The following is a 16,857-nucleotide window of genomic DNA, read 5'->3' as shown; positions in this document are numbered from 1 at the left end:
ATTATCTTCATTTGATGGTGGACAATAAGTTCAGAGAGATGTGACTTGCCAAAGAACACACGGCTTGTCCAACTTGGAGGTGAATATATTTTAAAAATTATATTGAAGAAAGTTACAAAAAATTAATTAAAAGCAAGCAGAATTTGTAGATTGTCACTTTAGCTGTTTCCTCAAAGCATATGGGTCCTCATATTTCACCTCCCAATCCCTTGGAGCTAGATGTATTTGAGAACTAAATTTTTCAGATTTAGAAAATATTACTGAGCATATAACGCATAATGTGTAGCATCCACAGTAGGGTTTGAAGGAGCAGAGAAATTAACGGTTCTGCAGTAAAACATATATGTTCACAATAAATAGGATAAGTAAAGGATACTAATCATTTCAGGTAGTTTGGATCAGTTTCCATATCCAAACACATTTTAGTGCCAAACTTACTTAAAACCTTGGTTTCAGAAATTATGGATTTTGGAATTACAAGTGATATATTGTGTACTTGTATTCTAATGCAGAATCTTTTGGCAGTAGGTATACGTATATCTCAGATAATAAATGCATGAGAATTTGTATGACTTTTGATTATTTCAGCCTAACCTGTATATCAGAAAATATTAACAATTTTAATAGTGCTATACATTTGCAGATAAGGTCAGAGTTTCAGTTCCTCCTGCATGTTAATCACTCTGGGCAAGGCATTTAATGTCTCATAACTTTGTTTTAATCTCTCAAAAGGCAAATAAATGTGTCTCCACTATTTCATAGTTGAGTTTTCACATAGTATTATATACGCATAAACACAAGGATAAAAATCTTGCCCTTCCTTTTGGAACTTATCTCCATATTTTTCCTCAACAACTGCCAATTATTCCATGATCATAAAGCAATAATTTCTATAGTCAAGCATCAGATTTTCAAAATTTACTGAAGTCAAGTTTATAAACCTGGTACCACTGAGCCATTTTTAAAGCCTGGTATATCCTTTTACTCCCCCCCAAAAAGCTAACAGTTCTGCGAAATTTTAAACCCTGAAATCAATCATGAAAAAATTAAGCCAAACAAAAATGACATCCTTGTAAGCTGTGGTCCATGACAGCATTTTCCATAAATTATAATTTCACATTATTTAATTTTGGTTTAACAAAGGTAATCTGAAAAAACTTAATCCAGCAGTTACAACAGTGTTGACTGCTCTATGATGTTAGTGACAACTTGTATTTTAAAGTGTTTGCTAATTCTTTGAAAAAAATATTAGTAATTTGGTGACTTAAATTTTTAAATATTTTCAACATTTCCTTATGAGTTTTTTGTGTTATTTGAGATACAATTATTTTTCTTTAGACAATATAAAAATAAGATTCCTAATACATCACTTGTAAAGCACCATTTTCCTCAAGTTTGACAGTTTCACAGGTGATTATCATGGAAATATATATATATATATATATATATATATATATATATATATATATCCTTTGATGTGTTATATATATAAAAAACAGTGTTAGTGTCAGAAGCATTTGAACCAAAGCAATTCCATCTTGAATAGGGGCTGGGCAAAATAAGGCTGAGACCCGCTGGGCTGCATTCTCAGTTATAATCCTTTTAAGAATATTATCACCTGCCATGTCAATTAATTGGCAGATAGCTATTAGTGGATTTCTAAAATGACGATCTTACTTTTGCTTTTAATTTGCTTCTTAATGTAAGACATTAAATGTGATTATATTAAAATTATTTGTCACAGATGAATCTGGACTACATTTAAGTAAGTATCATATAATTATGAACTTCAACTATATATGGAGTCCTGACTACAACACATTTTAACTGTATGTCTTTGAGCAAAGTCTTTAACTTCTGAAAGTCAAAATTCTGAAAGGTAAAATGAGATACCTATCAAATCAGGGTTATAAAGAGTAATGAGAATATACACATAAAGCACCTAGCATAGTTCCTGGAGTAGCACACATAGCACGCTATGCATAGAGTAGTGCTAACTTAATATGTGGGTTTTTTCCTTATTCAAAGAAGCAGAGGCAACTTCTCTTAAACTCTAATTCGAAGACTAAAATTTCTTCCTAAGAACATTGCCTCATGTTGAGATTTCAATACTAAATAAGGGAAAAGGGTAAATATGGAATACCTTCTATTTGATTCTTAACTTGCATGATACTAACCCTATCTGAGTTCCTGGTTTACCATGTTACATATTTATATACGTAAAATAAAACACCTTGTTTATCATTTGGTTTTCCTTTGACTGGACTAAATATCTTTTTAAAGTAAAATTCATACACTGATAAATGATATATTTTAAATGTATCATTGCATTATTTAAGCTTTGCATTATTTATTTAAGCTGTGTCTATAGTGTCTATATGGCAATTATGGATCATATATAGGAACTGAACAATTATTGAGACAGATCGGCACTATATGAGATACAGCAGTATTTGAGCTTCAAAATTAAAGTTTTTGAAGATTTTGTTTCTAAACCACATAAACTAAACAAATTTTATAAGAACATTTTGGTTTACCTGTGGCCAATACAATCAGTTACTTGTCAATGCCTCAAATTCATTTTATCTCAGGCACTAGAATAAGATGATAATTAGAAGGCTACCTGACTTAGGTTCTTTACTTCTAACATGAAAACACAGGGTCTGGCTCAGAGTTTTTGTGAAAATTAAAATTAAGATAATTCATTTAATGGGTTTAGCACAGTACCTAGCAGACTCAGCAAACGCTGAAAATTTTTAGCATTTTATCTTATCATCATCATTTAAATTTTCTGTAGGAGATTAGATGTATCACTAGTTTCTACTAATTGACCTGTGAAGCAAAAATTCAATTCTTTATTAAATTAGAACCAACTATATTACTACTAATGGCAAGAAATCACGAGTCCATATATACAGTAGTTTTTAAAGAGCATACCATATCCCACTGTAGAAAGACCCAAGTGTTTCATTCTATTTTTCACAAGTTCAGCAAGCTCTTGTCTTTCTGACCTCCTGTAGAGGTTCAGTCGCTGCTGGGTTATTTTTTCAGCTGTTTTACCAGAGTGTTTTGGGCCTTTTCTGCTCAGTCTTCGGGCCCACTGCATGCTTTTTCTCCGCAGCAAGGGATGGTCCGACTGGTCACTGGATGTTGAGTTGCGGTGGTTGCTGCGGTGGTGCCCTTGTTCTTTGGAGTCTTTGGTGTCTTCCCACTCTTCTACACTGATAGATATTTGAGACTTTAAAGGAAATAGATATTGATAATTAGATACTTTAGAAATAAATATGGCTTGAAGTTGAAATAATATTTTATTTGCTAATATATTGTTATAGTTATATTTCTACTCAGGAGAGTTTTCACAGAAAGAGCAAAATCAGTCTTTGATTCTAATTTTCCATTACTAAAAATATTAAAATGTATGTTTCCTTGAACTTACATATAAATCAGGCAAAATAAATACCTGTATCCTCTGGTATAAATTTTTATGAAAGTATTCAATTTTTAGGCATAAACTTTACTTAGCATACATAGTTATTTATGATATTACTAGCATACAGTTGTTTGAAACATACAAAACCAGACATTTTACAACTTTATCCAAATAAAATCCATGTAATGGACTTTTCTAAACCTATTACAAGTATTTCACGCTCAATTTAAATAATTAAGATAACTATCTTAGATTTGGAATTAATGTTGTTTTTAAATTATTGCTCTTTCTAAAGACAGCACTGGCATGAACGTTATAATATGTGAATTTTTTAAATTCTCTCATATGCTCCAGAAGAAAACAAAACTCACTTTTTAACTCATGCATTTATTATTAACCATATAAAGTGCTTTTCTGACTAAAATATTAAAACATATTTCAGGAAGTATTCTAAGTATTCTGAGTGAAAATATGTTGTAAATATTAATGTTTCACAAATATACTGTAGAATCACAACTCAGACTTAAAACAGGCTGTTCTCCATAGGAGGGAAAAACAATGAACAAACTCACAAAGTCTATTATGACTTACTCTTTTATGACTAAATCTGATTTTTAAAGTAAGATGCTCTCCTTTGATTTTAAGCCTTTAATAAGCAATACTTACTGTTTCAAAATTGTTGCTTTTCATACTAGGAAGTCATATGAAATGCAACACTGATCAAAGAAGAAAGTCTTACTTTCTAAAAACATGCACATGCAAATGAACAATTTCCTGAATACTATTGTACTTAAGAGCAGCATTCATGAATCTGTGAACTGTGTTTCCCTTCTACGGATGGAAGCTTGAACTTCAGTTATAACATGCATGTGTTGCTGGCTTTTAAAGTAATAGAATTTAAATTACCAATTTAAGTAACGTCAGGAAGTAGATCCAATAAAATCCTTTAAAAGTGAATATAAATTATACAGACTCAGTCAATGCTTTATATACAATTCCCAGTGGCAAGCTATGAAATTCTCTCACACTTAATTTCATCCAAAAATTCAAATACTAATCCACATCTGTTTCAAAACAGTACTATATCAGAGGGATATCCAAAAAATCTTCATCTCTTCATTATAAAATAATTGAGATTAAATGATTTTAGAAACCATATTTTATCTACCAGAACTTGATTTCTAAGCATTAAAAGTTTTTAATACCATGGTTTAACAATAATGAACATTTTTATAAAATTTTAACTCTATTCTCACCTACTTGATAATGTACTAAAAATTCACTTCTGTGGAAGTAAAACACATAAACTCTTAAGTAATACGTACCACCAACAATAATATCAATATGTATTTAGTAATATAGTTGTACTTTGTAGCAACAATGAAAATATGATATTTCAGTCATATTTAGAGACTTGCTTGCAGAGTTTAATCATAATCTTAAATTTATTTGAAGTGATCTTTTTGTTCCTCTTTCTAGTCATAAGTCCCTATGAGTGATAGTTTGATTTCCTACAAATATGTGGAAATAATAATCTTGCCAAATCAAACATTAAAGATACTATGTTCATCTAATATCACTTATAATTCAAGTCACAAAGCCATAAATTAATAAAAAATTTTAAAGGGGAGCATAGGGATTCACTTCTTTTCCAAGTAGGAGATGAAACACTGATTTTGTGAATGCTTTTCTTAGCCATGTGTATCAGGCATCAGGTAAAGTATACGTCTACAAGATGAACTGAAACCTATGTATACATTAGTTAAGCAATATTTAATAGCCTATTCAGCATTATTTTGAATTCCCCCAAGAGAAACTGTCATAGTTTGTACATAAAAATCTGTAAGAATCTCATCTTTTTTTTCAATAATTCCATAAAATAAGTAACATTTCTTTACTAACCTCACTTTAACTACAGTAAAAAGAAATGAGAAGAATTTGAGGGTTAATTTTAGGAAATCCAAACCCAAAACACATCAATTGCTCTTTACATGTTTGGAATTTGCATTCTTTTCTCTTTCTTCCAACGGGACATAATAAAAAGTACATTAAGTTTATATGTATAATATACACAAATTTGAGTTCTGTTTTGAATGTTTCCTAACTCTTTCTCCACAATAAAACTGCATAGCCCCTATAAAAAAGTGAGGATAATAACAGCCATCTTCTATTTGACAGAAATGTGAAAATTCATATCACATTAATATATAAAGAAAACATCTGTCAACTGTAAACTTTCACATATAACAATAATATCATTAATATATCCTTGTAAAGTTATCCACAATATCAATAACACTAGCAACAAACGTTTATTACTCTATTTGTTGGATATTGAATGTGTGTGTGTTTGTGTGTGTGTATTTGTGTGTTTTAATAGGAGGTCCATTTATAAATATACTTTCCTGATGTCATTTCTTCTTCTAGTTGTAACTCTCTTGTGTTTTAAACATGCCATCATAATCTAGTGGAAATAGTACAGTGCTGGATACACAACAGTGCCTTTATAGTAGGACCTTCTCCTGAACTCAGAGTCACAATGATAGAGTGGTTAAAAGCAAGGTTTTAGCATAAGACCTGAGTTTAAATAACAGTTCTACCACTTACCAGTTTGTCTTCTTGGTTATGTAATCTAAGCTCTTTAAGTTTATTTCCATTTCCCTCTCTAAAAAATTGTCATTCTATTATTACATTACTACTTTGCCTATCAAATTTTTCTGAAGACATAAAAGAGATAATGCATGAAAAGGCATAGTAAGATGTCTGTCTTAGAAAACACCCAATAAATATTCATATTTTATGGCTTATGACCTTGTATAAAAGGACAGTAAAAGGAAGAAAATAATACGAAATCATTATGATGGGTATGTAAAAAGTGAAAAATGGGGATGAAAAAGAGAGGGAATCATTCATATTTTTGGTGCACTTTTCTCTATCACTAGACCTCTGAATAAATCAAGATGCTAAAAACATATTCTTGGCTGTAAAGATTTCTTGGTTAAAGTTTAGTAAATTTAAACAAAAACAAATTTTAAAGTGAAAGTGAATATTTTTCATTCTGCACAGTTTCTATGAATTATTTTGTACTTTTCCATGGAATAACTACAGAACTCTGACTTTTCTATTGTCAGGCACATAATATAATCATTAACTTGAAAAATCAAAATTTAATACTAATGTTTGTGAGAATGATGAAAATACATTTGCATATGTAAATGAAATGCTTCTGGTAATATATACAGTTCAATAAAGAAGTGAAAAATTGATGACTACTCCAACAATTTCCATACAAATTTAAAATATTATCATTTTCTAAAAGTTATATTACTTCCTAAATATTTATCATACTTAATATGATTTTTAAGGCTAAAAGTATTTCTTCACATGAATAATAATTAAAAACATAAAAAATAAGAAAATGTTTCTTATGCCTAAAACAGCTGATTATATTATAGTTTTCAGGAAAGTAGAAAGTGTCAGATACACTAAATACATCACTCTTTTCCCTACTCTTCACACACACATCAAAGTGACTCAATTCAACCTCTTCTTGATTTTTTACTGAACAATTATTCATGTCATAGGTTATTGAGCAATCTATAAACAATGTAGTATTTTAAATAAATCAATTCACTTAGTAGTTTGAAAATGAGTGTTTGTAATCTGGACTCATGACTCCCTTAAGGATAGTTTTACAGACTTCATAATACTCTAAACTGTGCTGTTTAATTTATGATTGAAGTCAGAATTGTTGTTAAAGAAGAAAAGAAAATGAAATCACTAAAATATGCTAGTTTAACATTTTCTCAAAGAATCCTTATCTGATATTTTCCATTAAGTAAATGTTAAATTATAAGAATACTTGAGGGATCATCTAAATTTAAATATATAAGCACCAAGGCTAGTGACTCTGAGTTCACTGAAAGCTTATTTTTATTTTAAAAAAAATCTAAAGAAAGATGTTTCACCAGTTTCCAAAGCTCAATTTAATATGTACATGTGGTCTGTGATCTATGCAGAGAAAGAAAATAGCTAGCTACACTGTATATTGATGCATTTCCAAATTAATTTTGGAATCAAAAAGACAATTAGAGAATAAACAATCTTATAGTCTAAAAAATGTTGAATTTGGAATCAAATAAATAAGCTGTGTTTTCAATCACCTCAGGAAAATATTTTATGACCTTAAGCAAATCACTGAGATTCTTAGAAAATAATCTAATTTTAGACAGGAAAATACCCTGTCTTCATGACAAGAAAACACAAAATTTATAAGAACCTAGTATTTAAACTCTAAAGCAAATTTAAAGCCAAATATTTACTGAAGAAATTCATGTTCAAATAATAACATTTTTAAAGCCAATAATTTGATGGAATGACAAAAATTATTTTAATCTTTGATTTCCTTTTTCATACATAAAAATAAGTTATTTCATCTGTGTGGTCTCTTTCAGTTCCACCTATATATAATCCTTTTTTTAAAAATTTTACTTTAAGCTCTGGGGTACGTGTGCAGAACGTGCAGGTTTGTTACATAGGTATACGTATGCCATGATGGTTTTGAAAATGTGGCAGATATATACCATGGAATACTATGCAGCCATAAAAAGGATGAGTTTATGTCCTTTGCAGGGACATGGATGAAGCTGGAAACCATCATTCTCAGCAAACTAACATAAGAACCGAAAACCAAACACTGCATATTCTCACTCATAATCGGGAGTTAAACAATGAGAACACATGGACACAGGGAGGGGAACATCACACACTGGGGCCTGTCATGGGGTGGGGGGCTAGGGGAGGGATAGCATTAGGAGAAATATCTAATGTAGATTACTGGTTGATGGGTGCAGCAAACCACCGATATATAATTCTATGAATATAAAATATACTCAGAGTAGGTAGAACCTCTATTACCTCAGCATTCCAATTCTATAACTTCAAAAGGCAAAATTTATGTATATGTCCAAGTGAAAAAAAAATCAAATTATCTATTAAGAGATAATATTAAATAACCCACAAATTCATGCTAGTGGTTTTTCACTACTATCAAACGAAGCACCTCTTTCTCCATCCAACCTCATCTACATTTTGGTTATTATCTCTAAAAGATAAATCAAATATAGTTACTGTTATATTTCTGGTTATTTCCATCTCTTTTTTATGATACATTTTTAAATGTACACATTAACTTGCACATTTACACCTCTTTGATGACTTGGTTTTACTGCATTGTGTGTATATGTGTGTGTGTGTTTAATTCAATCTCTACTTTCTACTTATACTTTGGTCTCTGTGGAATTTGGAATCTAGCTAATTTATTATCTTGGCATTCTTTCTCATCCTGCTGTTGATTTTTTTTTCTTGATCTTTCAAAGCTGTCATTTGGAAACAGCTGGTTTATAAGGCTTCAATTTCTTAATGCTTTTCCTATTGCCTTAAGCCAGAAAAATCTTATGTTTTTGTTCCTGTTTTATAACACTGAATATTAATATCATGTAACTGCTAACCACTTGATGACTGCCTGCTCTTAGAACTTAAATAATGTATCTGAGTTAAAAAGAACAAATTGAGAGGGGACTTTTTCATTGTTTTTAATGGTTTGTCTTATTATACTAGAATTCTGGTGATGTAATTCATAAATGGGAGGATGACAGGCAGAAGGTATATACATTACTTCCTGAGTTTTCATTACTTATTTAGAAATTTAAGTCTTCTCCATCAGCTCAAGATATGGAGACGTTCATTTACCATATCTCATCATATATAGTCTGCCTCCATTTTTGACATTAGACTGCTGACTGCTTTCAAGTGCCAACACTCTTCCTTTCCCTTCTGCCCCATGGATGGGGAAGCTGGTAAGTCCCAGTCTACATGTAGGACCTCACTTCAGCCCCAATATATATATATTTTTAATTTTAAAAATTATTTATTTATTTATTTATTTTAAGACAGGGTCTTGCTCTGTTGCCTAGGCTGGAGGGCAGTGGCAGGATCTCTGCTCACTGCAACCTCCACCTCCCAGCTCAAGCAATCCTCCTGCCTCAGACTCCCGAGCAGCTAGGACCACAGGCATGGAGCTAATTTTTGTATTTTTTTTTGTATTTTTGTAGAGATGGGGTTTCACCATGTTGCCCTGGCTGGCCTAGAACTCCTGAGCTCAAGCTATCCTCCCATGTCAACCTCTCAAAGTGCTGGGATTACAGGCGTGAGCCACCATGCCCAGCCCAGCCCCAATGCTTAATCGTGATGAAAGCCAAGCCAGTTTCTTTTCCTTGCTCTTTCCAGCCCAAGCCATTTTTTGACCTGGTTGGAAGCCTGCCTCACTCTCCATGGAAAGCCTCATTATATGAGTTGTAGCCCTTTCAATACCCTCTTAGTGCAGGTGTGCAATCATCAGTCTCAACAGGACTGGATTTGGGATGGTGGTTGGGTATTATCCCATCTATGAAAGGTAGTCTTAACAACTGGCACAGCAAGGGGTATCTAGGCAATGACCACCACCACTGGGGGTCTCTCTTCTTATGTTTTGCCTTGTTAATTTGTTGTATTGTCGAGACAATTATGCTGTTTGGGTTTTTTTCTGCCCACTGGCAAGCATACTTTAACCTGTGCAAATTTATGCTGCATTTGCTGAGTCTTTCCAAGTTTCTGTTTAGAATTAAATGAACTTAATGCCTGGAAGCATCAGTAATATTTAGGAACGGGAGTTTGGTAATAGCTCCATGTCATGTGTCTTAGCCCAGACCTATCTTTGTGTCTAATATTGAATCAAGTGGTTGGTATCCAGTAAGAAATGTGGCTGACACTAGGCACAGGGGAATAATTCCTACTGTGTGATCACTGGTTGTATGTCTCAACCATGCATCAGCCCCCATTCTAAAGTGTGTAAGTGTGTCCTAGGAAAAATACCTGTTACTTTGTGCATTATACAGGTCCATTGGGTGGTTGCTTGTATGGAAGAAGAGGAGTTACCATGTGGAATGCTGAGGTTCACACTCCTAAAAGGAGATAGCTCATGTGACCACCCCTAAAAATGCTTCTGCTGCTGTTGCTGTCTATGCCTCCATAACAACACAGTTCCTGATCCCCACAGTTATAGAGAAAAGCAAACATGGGACTCTGTGGCATACCCAAGAGGTTAATTCAAACCCAACTTCAATCTAGGGAACTTAAAATCTGATGAAGCAACCATTGCCATCAGGGAGGCCCATAACCCTGATGATACTTACTTGAGACTCTCTGAAGGAGGCTTGTAAAAATGAGCAGGATAGAAAACAAAAACAAAACAAACAAACAAACAAAAAACAGCACCAGCCCCAACAACAAAAACAAAACTGGATATAGGAGGAAGAAGCAGAAAACTGGATACACAGGGGAAAACAAAAATGTAAACAGAAGTCTATAATTTGTCCCACTTGGAAATTCTTAAATTACTTGAAGAACTTATAAAGGCAGGTAAGTTTGCTGAATGGTGTTGTGCCTCTACAACATAAGCTCCAAATTAACTTATATGTTTCCTGAGATGCACCCATTGGCAAAAGTTAAGAAACTTAATCAAAGTTGAGGATCGAACTATAGTTATCACTGAAGATGCCACTAAATTTAAACAAAGTACCCTAAATATGGGAATTGCACTAAAATAAAGGTACCTCCCCTTACTCTTATGGAGGTGATTATCACATATAAAATACAGGGCAAATAAATATACCTTATCTTAACCATCAGAATTACTTTCTGGCCTAAATACTCCATGGTCATAACAGATATTGTCTAAAAATATCCCATAGTAGACATGGATGCTCTGAACCAATTAATGACAAATTAAAGTAAATCTAATCAAATCTTTGACATGTACAAGTAGTTTGACAATATAGAATCACATGCATTTTCTGTCTTCTCAATAAAAGTAGTTAATAAGGACTACAATAACTGGAACAAGGAACCCCTTACCTAAGAACTATTTAGAGAAGGGGTAATAGTCACCACTGCTTCTCCATTTAATAGTCAAATTTGGCCTGTTCTTAAACCTGAAAAAAATAAATGGAGGCTGGTAGTAGATCATCCAAAGCTTAATGCTGTGGTTCCACATATTAAGGCCACCATTACTTGGTGACACTACTGACTCCATTCAATCAGCAATTTGTAAATACTTTGTAGTCATAAAGTCATAAGGATTTGACAAATATGTTCTATTAAGTGCCTCTTTTGATAGCCTCTTACACTCCTAAAAGGAGATAGCTCATTTGGCCACCCACAAAAATGCTCCTGCTGCTGTTGCTGCCTATGCCTCTGTAACAACACAGATCCCGATCCCCACAGTCACAGGGAAAGGCTTATAGCTTTTCTTTACCTTCAAAAGAACTCAAACTTCTCTACCTGACTACACATAGAATACTTAAACAGTCCTGCTGTCACAAACAATCCCTCGGCAGGCGGATCTTTAATGCATCCAAGTTTCTGTGGGAAAATAGGTATGACATTACATTGATGCCATGCTCTTCTAAGGAGATTCCTTTGATACACTCATTAAGGATGAATAAACATTCAAAAAGGAGCTCACAAGAAAGAATAGACCATTGTCTTATACAAACTGCAAGGTTCCCCAGTGTAGTCAAATTTCTGAGCATTATTTGATCAAAGGCTACTTCATCACTGACACTCTCGAGAAACAATGACCTGTCAGTATCCACAACGTTAAGACAAAACTAACATTTTTAGGCCTTTTGGGGTTCCGGATGGAAGATATTCCTCATTAACAAGTATCACTTTTTACTTAAGCCCATTTATGCTCCTACTTGCAAACTGGCCCACACTGAATTAGACCCCTTAAAACAGAAGGCTCTAGAATCTCTCCAAATTGCAATTACAATAGGCAATCACATTGTTCACCTCTTCTACTGCCTCCTGCATCAACCACAGTGGTGCTCGTGGGCTTCTGGTAGCAAAAACTATCCTCCTTGGTTACATGCTATATACCATTAGAACAGCAACTGCTGGTTGCATACTGAGCTCTACTGAAATCAGATGCCCTGTACTCAGGACTGTGCACTCAGTGGTCCACTGTGCCTTTGGTTATGAAAGCATCACCCTGCAAGTCTGACATAGCCACCAAAGACTCTACAGGAAAGGGCCAAACTTGGGCATAAGTCACTTGCAGGAAGGAAAAGTTTCCCCTATCCTCAGCCCCTTGTCATATGCCATGGTACTTGAGCATGTCACTCCTATCCTAAATCCCTTGGCTACCTAGGGAGCCCCTTGGGATTAATCAAGCGAACAGTGCATGGACGGTGGTATTGTGTTAAATGTGATGAAGCTCACTGGAGAACTGCTGCTTTTGATCCCTTAAAATGACAGACCTAACAAAGGACAGGACCCAAAGGTTAGCAGGGAATCATTTGAGCACTAGACACCCTGGATAAAAACAGGTCCCACTTGCACATTTCTACAGACTCTTGGGTCACTGCCTGTGGTTTGGCCATCTGGTCCAGCCTACGGCAGAAACAATTCCTTATCCAAGGTTGCCCTCCAAGGTAAAGAACTCTGGGAATCCCTTGCCTCATACATACACAAAATAATAATCAAGGTCACACATGTCTTTACACATACATATACACCTACACATTTAAGACCATAATACAAGGCTCATCAAAACAATTCTTACCACCTTCTATGTTCCAGACATCATTGAAAGTGACCAAGACATGAATTTCACTTTTCCAAAATACACAATGCTGTGCTTTTGAACAAGGCATTTAAGATAACTTTCATCTCCCTACTAACCACAGGCTACAAGCTTCATGGAGCATTTTATTAAATGAAACAAGGCACATTTCAGACACCCATCCAACAGCACGAGTGAACTGTGACAGTGTCTCACTCCAGTTTTGATGTTTGACTGCTGACAGCTTTCAAGATCCAATGCAACCTTCTGCCCCAGATTTGAGCTAGTTGATAAGAATGCCTGGGCACTTCTTCCTTTTTCCCTAGCAGGAAGTTTATGCTCCTTATACATGAGAAACCTCACCCAAAACCCAGCCCTAAACATGATAAAGGCCAAAACAAAAATGATCCGCTCCCTCAGACCTACTTAGGAGCCCATCTTGCTCTCCCCACAAAAAAAAAGAAACTCATCAAAAACTCTTGGGGCATATGTGGCATCCTCAGTTTTAACATCCAAACCAAATTTTGGGTGAATTCTCCACACTGCCTCTGTGGAGTGGTAAAAATTCTCCTCAGAACTATATCCAGTTTATGTATACAATCATTAGATCTAGGTAAAAAATAATAATAATAATAAAGAAATAATGCAATACATGTCTCATCCACTTAGCACCTTATAATCTGTGAAGAAATCAAAGGCATACAATCATAAACAATTACATAATAATTAAGGGTAAAATAATAGGTACCAAAATTAATGACAGAGGTGGTACGAATTGTGTAAAGATGGAATTAATGTAAGTGTGAGCAGATCTGAAAGAATGATTCTATGTTAAGAAAGATATCTGTGATTGACTTTAGCAAATATATGTTGAGCACTTGTGCAAAGCACATTGGATACAATAATAAAAACGTAGGCATGATTTCCATACTATTTATTTGGTATGGACTATAGTGGCCCAATGGTCTGGTTTCAACATGCGAGTGTGTGTATATGTGTGTGTGTGTGTGTGTGTGTGTGCATGTAGGTGTAAAACCTACACACTACAAGGTAGGCCAGAGGGGCTATCACTCAATCACCTTCAGTGTATTATAGTCCAGAAGTTTAGAGGTAAGCTCCCAATTTCAAGTTTTATATTTCAGTATTTTCAGTTGTGGAGTAGTAAGCAGAAAAGAAATTAGGAATTACGAATATGGGAATATATACAAAAATTAGCTATCATGGAGGCCCAGGAAGAAGTATTTTTCTTGGAATGAAATAAGGTGTTGGGTATTATCAACTAGCTCTTACTACAGCTTTTTTTTCCCCTGTAATCTACATGCCATAAAAAATACCTATTGTTATAAAGACATCGAAGAAGAGGAGAATTGAGAAAATGTTATTAGTTTATTTAGCAATGCTTATGGTGGAAGTTTCAAATACACGTCATGCATCTTGCATTCATACAAGTATGCTACAGAGGTTACCAATGATCCTGAGAAATAAATTTTCCAAATAACAATTTTCAATATTTAAGGTTTACAATCCTTTTGTAACATACTCATAACTTTTGAGTTGTGGTGTTCAGAAATTTATTTTAAATACTTAATAAAATTGCCTTAATTTTCTCATGTTTCTCCATCATATGACTCCATTTATGTCACTACTACTATTTTTTAGTTGTTTTTCTTATGAAATCAGACTATTTCTGTTTTCTTTCACTGTGCAGTAGTGGGATGTTTTTTATCTTTTCTGAAGGTATAGAATTGCTTTTCTTTTAAAAGTTAATGCAAATTTTAAAAATAATATTATTAGCACCAAAATTATTATTGATGTAAATTTGATAACTACTTTTTTGGATCTCAAAACATGTCTTTACCCATCTACTATTTATTTGGTAGGGATTATAGTGGCCCAAGGTCTAAATCAGCCTAGCCCAAATCAAGACTGATTTCATTATAATTAATTTTTCATTTGTTAGAAGACTAAAGAACGGTTTCTTTAACCAAAGGGTTCATTTTATGTCTAAATGTCTAGAAATCACATCACCAAATATAAAAACGTATTTGCTTTCTACACACAAAAAATTAAGTATGTATGCTTAGGTTTGTATATATTATGCATATTTATATATATTTGTAAAGAATATTGCTAGACAGCTGAATCACATTAGACTCTATAATTGACTTACAAACAAAATCAACAAAGAGAAAAGCATTGTATAAACACACAAATTCAACGTACGCATACAGGCAGTCAAATAGTATGCATCATTAAAATCACAGTTTCATTGCCAGCTCTGTTAACTTAGCGGTGCAATTTATAATTTTCCAGAATTACCAAAATATATAGTCTAAAGCAATGGTTTCAACATGCATGTGTGTGTATATGAGTGTGTGTGTATGTGTGTGTGCGTGTAAGTATAGAACCTATACACTATAAGGTAAGCCAGTTACTGAAATATATAGACTAAAGCAATGGTTTCAACATGCAGGTGTGTGTGTGTGTGTGTGTGTGCATGTATGTGTAAAACCTACACACTACAAGGTAGGCCAGAGGGGCTATCACTCAATCACCTTCACTATATTATAGTCCATAAGAAAGGACCTAACTGTGAAGCTTTCAAAAGCCAGTACAGTGATTCTAATGTGAGTACAGCACCTCCCCAACCATACACAAAAGATTTTAAACACACACACACACACACACACACACACGCATAATTCCCTTATCCTTTGCAGCATCTGAGAACCAATGGATAAATAAGCCTGTGGAAAGAAAATTTTTATGTTACATGCAATGCTTTAATTAAAGAAAAGAATACTGTAAGACCTGGTAAATACAAATATTTGTATTCTTATGTAAATAGTCTATCTAAAATAGTACTATGGATCTAAATATACCACTGCTTACAGATCATGACTTCCTTATGAAGACCTAGGGAACTTAAATCAACTTTATAATTTTCTCTTCAGTTTTCATTTTGTAGACTAGCAGCCATTTGACAGGGAGCTGTGATTAAAAGCTTAAGTTATTTTCTGTGGCAGTGCTAAGTACAAGAATGATCTTCAGGCAGTTTAAGACGTTAAGTGGACAGAAAGCCATGACTACGTAGTTAAATTAAGTCAAATAAATTGGATGCATTAAATAGCCTCTTGTTAGTAAGTGTGCCAGTGAAACTCTTATTAAGTTAAAGTAGGTAAATAATGAAATAAGAAATGCTTTCCCGGGTTTGAGAATGAATGAGATTAAGAATCAGTAGAAGTAGAAAATATTAGGAAAAAATTACAAAATAAGGTAAGAGAAAGATTTAAGAGTACAGTTTTTGTTAGAGAGTGAAACAAAATTACAGATGAGCTCAGACTCATTATGTCTGCGAGTGTGTGTTTGTGTGTGCCTATCTGTGAATTAGGATGCATCGAAGGTTAGTGAACACAACTGCGCTTGACTAATATGAAAGTACTTAATCACGAGAATACTTACTTTATATATTTTATTTACAACTTTAAGTGAATTGACATGAACATTCTCTGAGGTGGTATCATCCACCCAAAAACAATGCACCAATGAAGAATGATGAAGTAAGATCTATGTTATTCTATGAGCTTTGCCACAGAATTACTTGCTTTTAACACTGAACAACTCACTCCACACATCTCTGCCTTTCTTCTACCTTGTGAAATGATAAGAATATGTTTTTTACTTAATCTTCACTCTGCTACATATAGCCAAAATTCAGGCACAGCTAGTAAAAGGAGAGGGCAAGATTTAAACTCAGATCATT

The 16,857-nt window shown here is 33.7% G+C and overlaps 1 protein-coding gene across 5 annotated transcripts in view; it reads right to left on the bottom strand.

Annotated features, from left to right (window-relative positions):
• KCNT2 (potassium sodium-activated channel subfamily T member 2) overlaps positions 1-16,857 on the bottom strand; it is a 389,618-nt gene that overhangs the window by 29,495 nt on the left and 343,266 nt on the right. For all 5 annotated transcript variants that reach the window (XM_514073.6, XM_016934731.3, XM_001134868.5 and 2 more), the window contains one exon: positions 2,938-3,238. In XM_514073.6, coding sequence (XP_514073.2) covers positions 2,938-3,238 — 301 coding nt within the window. The remainder of the gene's footprint in view (positions 1-2,937; positions 3,239-16,857) is intronic.

The sequence above is a fragment of the Pan troglodytes genome, chromosome 1, assembly GCF_028858775.2.
Source record: "Pan troglodytes isolate AG18354 chromosome 1, NHGRI_mPanTro3-v2.0_pri, whole genome shotgun sequence".
In the NCBI taxonomy this organism is placed as follows: Eukaryota; Metazoa; Chordata; class Mammalia; order Primates; family Hominidae; genus Pan; species Pan troglodytes.
The sequence above is the reverse complement of the archived record's forward strand: the minus strand, read 5'-3'. Positions and strand labels throughout refer to the sequence as shown.